Source organism: Rhinopithecus bieti, unplaced genomic scaffold, assembly GCF_001698545.2.
Source record: "Rhinopithecus bieti isolate Rb0 unplaced genomic scaffold, ASM169854v2 scaffold_42084, whole genome shotgun sequence".
Classification (NCBI taxonomy): Eukaryota; Metazoa; Chordata; class Mammalia; order Primates; family Cercopithecidae; genus Rhinopithecus; species Rhinopithecus bieti.
In genome coordinates, this window is record NW_016818934.1 from 2854518 (window position 1) to 2864365 (window position 9848).

General features: G+C 43.0%; 1 protein-coding gene across 3 annotated transcripts in view; it reads left to right on the forward strand.

The window, feature by feature from the left end:
* Window positions 1-9848, forward strand: part of ARK2C (arkadia (RNF111) C-terminal like ring finger ubiquitin ligase 2C) — a 129627-nt gene that overhangs the window by 101076 nt on the left and 18703 nt on the right. For all 3 annotated transcript variants that reach the window (XM_017857851.1, XM_017857853.1, XM_017857852.1), the window contains exon 3: window positions 895-1002. In XM_017857851.1, coding sequence (XP_017713340.1) covers window positions 895-1002 — 108 coding nt within the window. The remainder of the gene's footprint in view (window positions 1-894; window positions 1003-9848) is intronic.

Genomic DNA, 9848 nt, shown 5'->3' on the forward strand with positions numbered 1-9848 from the left:
TTTTAAATATAATAATACATTTTATGAAAATAACCACTATATATAAATTTAGTGAGAAGAATGACTTTTTTAAAACATTTGCAAATCTCTTTAATGTGTGGCTTAATAGAAGGCAGCTGTGTTCTTATGTCTGCTTCTGCATTCAATCTTGCAGAATCTGTGTCATGTAGTTTCTGCAAAACTTCTCTGTTCATTTGTGACAGAATGAGAGTGAAAAGGCAAATAGCCTTATAGTATTATTAGGAAAATAGTTTTGACCTCTTGAACCACCTGAAAGGGTTGCAGGGACTCTCAAGGATGCTCGGAGCACACTTTGAGAAATGCTGGACTAGATCATTTCTAAGGCCCTAGGATGCTTGAGATAGAAGGTGAGTGTTGTAGGAGATCAGAAGGAGAAGAGGTCACCATGATCTGGGATGTTCAAGGAGGCCTTCCTGGAGGAGGAAGGCTTTGACCTGTGTCATGAAAGCTGGGAAGAGTGTCGAAAAAGGGTTGAGGCGAGGAGAAGAGCATGATGGGAGTAGAGGGGTGCATCGAGCCTGCAGGAGGCAAGTCTGTGTGTCTTGAAGATGGCCCACCAAGGACAGTGAAAAGGAGAAGGGCGAAGAGGCAGAGAGTGTGGGTGGAGGCAGGTAGTCTGCCGCAGACACACCAAGGGAGAGACCTCCGCACAGTGGGCAGCCTGGAGACAGCCAGAGTTCCTGAGGTGCAGCCTGCTGTTCATCTGGGAAGCTTCCTTGGAGTTTGTCAAGAGTGGTGAAGCTCAGTACTTGTTAGACTGTGGGTGCTGAGCGGGGCTGCAAGGTGGGGCAACCTGAGGGTTTCTCAGAGCTCCTGAGAACTAGTGGCCTGGGTAGCCCCTGACGCCAGGGCTCTCCATCCCTTCTGGTGCAGGCGGAGTCAGGAGCGTGTATCTGTCCACCCCCACCGCCTCCACCCCAGCTTCGACTTTGGCCAGCTGCAGACACCTCAGCCCAGGTATTTGGCTGAGGGCACTGACTGGTGAGTCTCAGGGCCCCTGGGGGAGGCAGGGAGGAAGGGAGGAAGGAGGGAGGAGGGAGGTCTTGCCAGGTCCATGGAGTTTCTGTTTTCATTCACTTTGAGTGGCGCAGGAGGCCTAGTTCTCAGGCCTCAGCCTTTGCCTCTGCTCCCAGCCACTCTCTGGGCCAGATGGTCCCACATGGGCCTGGTTCTAGCAATTAGCTTAGATGTTACTGGGTGCTATTATGGACTCAGTGTTCAGCATAGGACTCAGTGTTCATGGTCCTGCAGTGGGGGAGGGGGGACAGGGATAGAAAACATTTCCCAGGCTCAATGAGGGATATGAACCAGTGGCCCCTTGGGGGAGAGCAGAAAGGAGAATTCCGAGGAACTGGGTGGTCAGGAAGTCTTCCTGGAGGAGGTGTGTCTCAAGGGATCCACAGAGAAGTGCCAGGGTATGCTAGCAAGGCAATGCTGGGTGGGGTGGCTGTGTAAACACAGGCTTACATTGCATCTTGAACGATGGAGACAAAGCCAGCCAGGTCAGAGGTCAGGACTGAGGAGGGGAGCTGGGGAGAGAGGTTGAGGGTGGTGTTGTTGCTGAGTCTTTGCAGATAGTGGGCCCCTAAGAGACCTGCCCATAATTTCCCTCACTCAGGACAGATGTCTTTGTTGTCCTGAGATGCAGGGTCGCTTGGTTTTGGATCCTGGGTCCCACCCAACTCTGGTTCTAGCTCAGAAGAGAGCTGATATTAACTAGAGTTGGATCAGAACCCTTGAAAACTTAAAAAGATGTGCAGTTCACTGAATATTTAAAGGTAAAAGGCATCATGCCTGCAAAGAGTTTGGGAAAAAAAATGTATCTAATCTATCATCTATCTTCACAGAGGATTGTGTGTGGAGATATATGTATGCGTGTGTGCATGTGTGTGTGTGTGTGTATGTGTAAGTATGTTATATACATTGGGGGGAGAGAGAAAGGGAGACAGAGAGAGAAGGAAATAGAAATGCAGTAAAATGGTGACATTTGGGGAATCTGGGTGAAGGGTATACAGGAATTCTTTATGCTGTTCTTGCAACTTTTAGGTCAAAAATGTTTTTTGTTTTGTTTTGTTTTGTTTTAGAGTGTAAAATAATCTATCAATGGAAAAGCATGAATTATCTTAAAGTTTGATGTGCCGTTGTGTCATTTTTTAGCCATTTGTCAGGCTTAGTCCAGGGTTGCTTTGGGAGCCCTTCCCATGCACACCCGGGAGTGATTCCAGAGAATAGTTCCAGTCAATTGAATGCTAAGGGTGCTTCTAGGTGCAGGAAATTGTGGCTTTCACATGTTCCATTTTCTTCAGCCCTTTGCTCATTCTCAGGTACACTTTCCGTTAAATTGAACAATTCCATAAAAGATAGATTGCACTGCAGCCAACTTCTGCCCAGCCTTTTCCAATTAGCAGATTCAAATTAGGAAGATTTAATTGCAGTTTGGATTGAATTCTGTCCCTCAGCAGTCAAGTCAATTTCATTTAATTCAATTCAGCACACATGGAGCATTCAGGGCCCTTGCATATGGCTGAGTGATTGGAACATGCACAGGGGCCTACAGGCAAGTGGGACAGAACAGGTGACATAGGTGGGACTCATCCTGGGGAGATGGCAGGAGGAGCAGTGCAGGTGCTGGCCCTGTCCTCAGCTTTCTTTACAGAGCCAAACCTCCTTATCTTTCTTATTTAAACCAGTCTGCATTCCTGGCTCCTACCTGCCCCAAGAAACAGAAAGAAAGAGGCTCCAGGAGGCTGGTCCCTGCCCTAGCAGGGGATGCTGGGAGGCCCTGCCTGGAGGCCCGTCTGGTCCACCCTTGGGCTCTTTCTGCCTGTTCTGTTCCCACTTCCCAAGTAGGATGCTGATTCTCCTCCCTTATAATTAGCTCTGCTCCAGCGGGGGGCCAGCCTAGTGGCGCCCAGGGGTTTTGTGATTGATTGTGCTAACTGCATCCCAGCCCACTTTTCTAGAGAGCTGCTTCTGCCAGGAGATAGGCAGCCTGGTAATTGGATGATAGGAAATGCATTATATCTCTACTCTCACCCTTTGCAAGGAGCCCCTGGGGGCCGGGGGAGTGTGTCTGTTGCATCCCCCATCCCCTTTAGAGAACCATCAGAGACCACTGACTTCTGCCCTAGATCATTCCAGAAACTGGGCTGCAAGCTCATGTCCAGCCCCAAGGTCGTCCAGCCCCTGAGGTTACCCTGGCCTTTTTTCCTACTTTGGGATATCTTAACCCAACCCAAGCAGCTTCTCTCAGCTGGGAACCCTGGCCTGAGAGTGTGTGGAAGCAGCAGGCCTTGGGGGATACATCCAAAACCCCTCTCTTTCTCGCCCATGCCTAATAACTTTATCCTGACCTTGAGCCACAACCCAGTGCCTCCGTCCTTTTCACGCTCCTTCTTGGACTCAGTCCTGACTTCTCAGTTCTAACTCTGCTCCCCAGTGTAGACTGTACCCTGCTGTGTCACAGCTGTAGCCCTGCCAGGCCGAGGTCTGTAAGTACCTGGGACCTGTGGGCAGAGAGTGGGTGGAGGGTGAGCACCTCTAATTGTTCTTTCCCCTCTGGGAAACCTTGCCTCAGCAAAGCCCCCAAAGCTCCCTGAGCCTGGAGTCACCCATAGGACGGTGCTGCCACTTGTGGGGCCAAATTCTAGGAAGAACTTAGGGTCTGCACAGCAACCAGACCACACCATGTTCAAGAACATTGAAAGTGGAGAATAAAGTTCAGTGTGATGTTGAGATACAAAGGCCAAAAATGATACATTGGCACAAGAAATCTCCAAAACACAGTTCTGGGTTAACCCTGTGGCTTTAGGTCTGTAGGCTATTCCTGCAACCCATTTAGAAACTTAGCAAGCTCTTACAGGCTGGTGGCAACAGCAAAGGCTGGACACACTGCTGCTTTAGGGGCTAATTTCTCTTTGAGGCAGGTCCTGGTCCAGACTTCTTTAGGGTTTGAGGAACCACATCCCCTGTTGGGGTAGCCTAGGTCCAGGAAGGAATTTCTGATGAGATGATAAGAGGGGCATCATGAGAACCCACCCAGGCCCACCCAGGGCAGACCATCCCACCCATTTGAGGGGCAAGTGTCTCTTGCTTTTACAGTTAGCATTCTTGGGATTGCGGTGACTGTATTCCAAGTTCCTCGGGACTTTGCTTTGGTAGAATTCCTTGAACATTTGTTTTGAATTTGTTGGGTTCCCTGAGACTTCTGGGTAAATGCTAAAAATCAGAGCTTCTGCCATGTGAGGCAGTGCAATGGAATGAGCCCAGACAAGAGTGTGAAACACTGATGGTCCCAACTGGCCAGCCAAAGTCTGTGAATAAGGCACTGTCCTACTGCAGGCCTCAGATGGAGGGGCTGGCCTAGTGGATTTCTAAGTTTGCATCCAACTGGCTCCAAGAGTTTAGCTCATTTCCCAAGTGACGGGCTCATCATGAGTTGTTCTAGGAATTCGGCCTGATAATGGCTCTTTGCATCTTTATAGTGCTCCACAAAGAACTTTTACCTGCATTTTCTCATTTGATGCTCCAGCATTACCATGAGGAGCTACTGTTATCATCATCTTAGAGATGAGACTCAAAGAGGTGAATTAGCTACAGAGGGTCTCACAGCTAAGAAGGGATGGGCCTGGGACAAGGACCTGGGTCTTCTGACAGCTGCTGCTGTTCAGGCTATGGTGTGCGTGGAGCCTGTGAGAGTGACTGGCAGTCCTTCCTGCCCATAGCAGCTAGACCTGGGCTGTGCAAAGAGGAGGATGGGGCCAGATGCCAGGGACCATCAGAGACCATCAGAGAGCTCCTGCCAGCTCTCCAGGGCTCATACGCTCATGAGCATAACCCAGGGAACAGGGATCAGACTCCCTTGAAGGCTGATGGCTTTGTTGGGTTTTTCCCTTAGAACCATCTCAGATTACATTGCAGGCCAATGTGTAGCCAAACCCAGGCTGTGTGGGATTCAAGCTCAGCGGCAGCAGGCACAGTGGAAGCATAGGAAGTTAGTGGTGAGGGCCTGCTCGTGGCAAGATGAGGAGGGGAAGTCTCAGAGTCCCACGCCTCCTGCCATCTCGCTCCTGTAGGATCTGAGATTGAACCTTCTGAGGACCTGGCATTTCTCTCAAGGGTGCTTTTAGGGCCTGGCTGCACTTTCCCAAAGGGAAGCTGTGTCCTAATTACCAGGGACCACTTCAATGTACACAGCAGACTGCAAGAAAGGACTGCTCGCAGCATATTTTCTCTAATAAATGCCACAAGTTTCCATGAATGTGTTTGGTATTTCAGAAGTTGGTGCCCATAGAGATAAAACTTGGAGTTAGTGGACGTTACCTTTGCACAATAGAGAAACTTCTTAATTAAAAAAACCCTTTTTATTATAGAAAATATCAAACAATAAAAAAATAAGAGAATAGTATAATGAATTCACACACATATGTCATCCAGCTTTGACATCAACTCATAGCCAGTTTTTTTTTTTTTTTTTTTTAAGACAGAGTCTCACTCTGTGCCACCAGGCTGGAGTGCAGTGGTGTGATCTTGGTTCACTGTAACCTCTGCTTCCCGGGTTCAAGCAATTCTCCTGCCTCAGTCTCCCGACTGAGTGTGCGCCACCACACCCAGCTAATTTTTGTATTTTTAGTAGAGACAGGGTTTCACCATGTTGGCCAGGATGGTCTCGATCTCTTCACTTCATGATCTGCCTGCCTCAGCCTCCCAAAGTGCTGGGATTACAGGCGTGAGCCACAATGCCCAGATCTCATGGCCAGTTTTACTCATCTTTGTTCCCTGATGTTATAGTCATCTCCGTTACCGGTGGTTTTGCTTTCCAGGGTTTCAGTTACCCATGTAAACCACGGTCTGAAAATATTACAGCATTTTGAGAGATTGAAAAAGAGAGAGAGAGAGACCATATTCACATAATGTTTTTTGCAGTATATTGTTATAATTGTTCTATTTTGTTATTGGTTATTGTTGTTAGTCTCTTACTGTGCCTAATTTATAAATTAAGCTTTATCATTGGTATGAATATATAGTATAGGAAGAAACATAGTATATATAAGATTTAGTATTATCTGCATTTTCAGGCAGCCACTGGTGTCCTGGAACATATCCCTCACAGAAAAGGAGAAACTGCTGTATTTGGAAATAAATCCAGGCATCATATTATTTCATCTGTAAATATTTCATGAAGTATCTCGAGAGATAATGACTCTGCTTTTTCACATCCTTACTTTGATACCACTGTTAACATAAAGAAATGTAATAATAATTTTTACTATAATCAAATGTCTAGCCAGTACTAAAATTTCTCTGTTATACTTTGTATCAATCAAGATCCAGATAAGTTTTATACATTGTGATTGGTTGATATGTCACATAAGTCTCATTTAATCTACCTGTTGCTGGATTCAAATTGCTAAAATTTTGTTAAGTAACTTTTACATCTTTTTTCATGAGTAATATTGGTTTATAGGTTTTTTTTCCTTGAAATGTCTTTGTCTGATTTTTGTATCAGTGCACTGCTTGCCTCATTGAATGGTTTGGGAAGTGTTTCTTCATCTACTTTCTGAAAGAGGTTGTGTAGGATTGGTATTATTATTTTTAATTAACTAATTAATTAATTTTTAGATGCAGAGTCTTGCTCTGTCACCCAGGCTGGAGTGCACCTTGGCTCACTGCAGCCTCGATCTCCTGGGCTCAAGCGATCTTCCTGCCTCAGCCTCCTGAGTAGCTGGGACTACAGGTGTGCACCATTGTACCCAGCTAACTTTTTGTTTTTTAAATTTTTGTAGAGAGTGTCTTGCTATGTTGCCTAGGCTGATCCCGAACTTCTGGGCTCAAGCGATCCTCCCACCTCAACCTCCCAAAGTGCTGGGATTACAGGTGTGAGCCACTGTGCCCAGTCACAGGCTGGTCTTAAATGCCTAGGCCCAAGGGATTCTCTTGCCTCAGCCTCCTATGTAGCTGGGATTATAGGTGTGTGCCACTGCATCTGGTAATTTTGGTAATTTGTCTTTCAATAAATTTTTTCTTTTCATTGGATGTACTGGCATAAGGCTATTCATAATATTTTCTTATCGTTTGAACATGTGGAATCTGTTATAATTCTACCTCTTTCATTCCTCATATGAGCAATTTGTATATTCTCTCTTTTGTTCTTGATCAATCTAGATAGAAATTGAATCATTTGTACTGCTCTTTAGAAAATAGCCTTTGATCCCATTGTTTGTTTTTTATTTCACTGATTTCTGATCTTGATTTTATTATTTCCTCCTTTCTACTTATTTTGGGCTCTAGCTTCTTAAGGTGGAAACTTAGATCATGACTTTGGGTTTTCTTTTCTAATATAAGCATATAAAACTGAATTTTTCTTTAAGGACTACAAACTTCTAATTAGCGTTATGAATTCTTTTTGACCCTGGGTAATTTAGAAGTTTATTATTTGATTTTTGAAAATTTGGGATTTTGCAGAAATTTTTTTTGTTGTTGACTTCTAATTTAATACCAACGTGATCGGAAAACATACTGTGTAATTCTAATCCTTTTAAATTTATTGAGACTTGTTTTATGGTCCGGCATTTATTCTATCTTAGTAAATGTTCTATATGTATTTTTAAAAAGCATATATTCTACTCTTCTTGGATGGAGTATTCTGTAAATTTCAGTTAGATCAAGTTGGTCGATAGTATTGTTCAGGTCTTTTATATTCTACTGATATTTTTTCATGAATTATTCCATGAATTATAGAGGAGGAGGGTGGATGTCTACAACTCTTAATTATGAATTTGTTTTCTTTCAGTTCTGTCAGTTTTTGCTTCACTTATTTTGACTTATATATATTAGCATATTAAAAGGATTGTCATTTTTCAAGACGAGCTGACTCCTTTATCATTATGAAACATCTTTCCTTATCCTTGGTAATATCCCTTGGTTCAAAGTCTACCTTGTCTGATATTAACATAGCCATTCCAGCTTTCTTCCAGTTAACGCTTACAGGGTGTATCTCTTTCCTCCTTTTACTTTTGACCTAGTATCTACATCTTTATATCTTGAATGGACAGCATATAGTTGGTGATTGTTTTGCAGTTGACAATCTCTGTCTGTTAACTGGGGTATTTAGACCATTTGCATTTAATGCAATTTTCTACATGGTTGGAATTAAATCTGCCATCTTGCTATTTGTTTTCTTTTTCTTCCATCAGTTTTGTTGTTGTTGTCATTTCATTGTTTTTCTTTTAAAAGTTTTGTCTGTTTTTTGCCTTCTTTTGGATCAGTTGAGAATTTTTAGTATTAAATATTGGTTTAAAAGTCATACCACTTTATTTTATTTTATTTTGGGAATTCACTAGGTTTACAATGTGCCTATTTAGCATATCACACCCTAAAATAGAATTATACCATTTTGTGTGTAATGCAAAACTCTTACGACTGTATACTTCCATTACCCCTTCCCATCCTTTGCTACTCGTTTGGTAGGTTTTATCTCTATGTATGCATAATCACCAAAATACATTGTTATCATTTTTGCTTAAACCAGTGGTTGGCAAATTATGGCCTGTGAATCAAATCTTGCCTGGTCTCTGTTCTTGTAAATAAAGTTTTATTGGAACACAGACACATCTATTTGTTCACCTATTGTTTATGGCTGCTTTTGCACTACAGTGATGCTTGAGTAGTTGTGACAGAGACTGTACGACTTTTGAAGCCCCAAATAATTACTATTCATGATCCTTTACAGAAAAATGTTTGCCAGTCTCTGCTTTAAACTGTCAACCTTTACAGACAATTTTTAATAGGAAAGCAATTATTTATATGTCCCACATAATTATCATTTCTGGCACTCTTTATTCCTTTGTAGAGATCTAAGTTTCTGTCTGGTGTTAGTTTTCTTTAGCATGAAGAAGTTTTTAAAACATTTCTTATAGTAACAGTCTCCTGGCAGTGCACTCTCTCAACTTTTTGAAAACGTCTTTATTTCACTGTCATTTAAAAATATGCTTTTGCTAGGTATATCTTTCTAAGTTTGCAGTTTTTTCCCTTCAGCAGTGCAAAGATGCTATTCCTTTGTCTTCTGGCTTGCTTTGTTGTTGATGGGAAGTCTACGATCGTTCTTACCTACGTTCTTCTATGTCAAATGGGTCTTTTGTTCTTTCACTATTTTTAAGATCCTGTCTTTATTACTATTTTTCAGGAATTAGATTATTATGTCCCTTGGAGTGGTTTTCTTTGTGTTATCCTGCTTAAAGTTTATTGAACTTTTTGGATCTGTGAATTTATAGTTTTTATTAAATTTGGAAATATTTCAGCCATTTTTTCCCTAAAATATTTTTTCGGTCATCTACCCTCCATCCTCTCTTTTTGGGTCTTTACTTACCCATATGGCTGACTGCTTGATATTTTTACTGAGACTCTGTTAATTTTTTAGTCTTTTTCTGATGGTGTGCTTCATTTTGGATTATTCTTATTATTCTTATTATTCAGGAGTTCATTCTGTCACCTAGGCAGAAGTGCAGTAGTGGCATCACAGCTCATTGTAGCCTCAACTTCCTGGGTTCAAGTGATCCTTCCACCTCAGCCTCCTGAGTAGCTGGGACCAGAGGACACACCACTATACTCAGCTAATTTACACTTTTTTTTTTTTTGGTAGACGTGGTGTCCCACTATGTTGCCCAGGCTGGCCTCAAACTTCTGGGCTAAAGTGATCCTCCTGCCTTGGCCTCCCAAAATGCTGGGATTAGAGGCGTGAGCCACTGTGCCTGGCTCATTTTGGATTACTTTTGTTGTTATGTCTTAAAGTCACGAATCTTTTCTTTTTTTTTTTTTTTTTTTTTTTT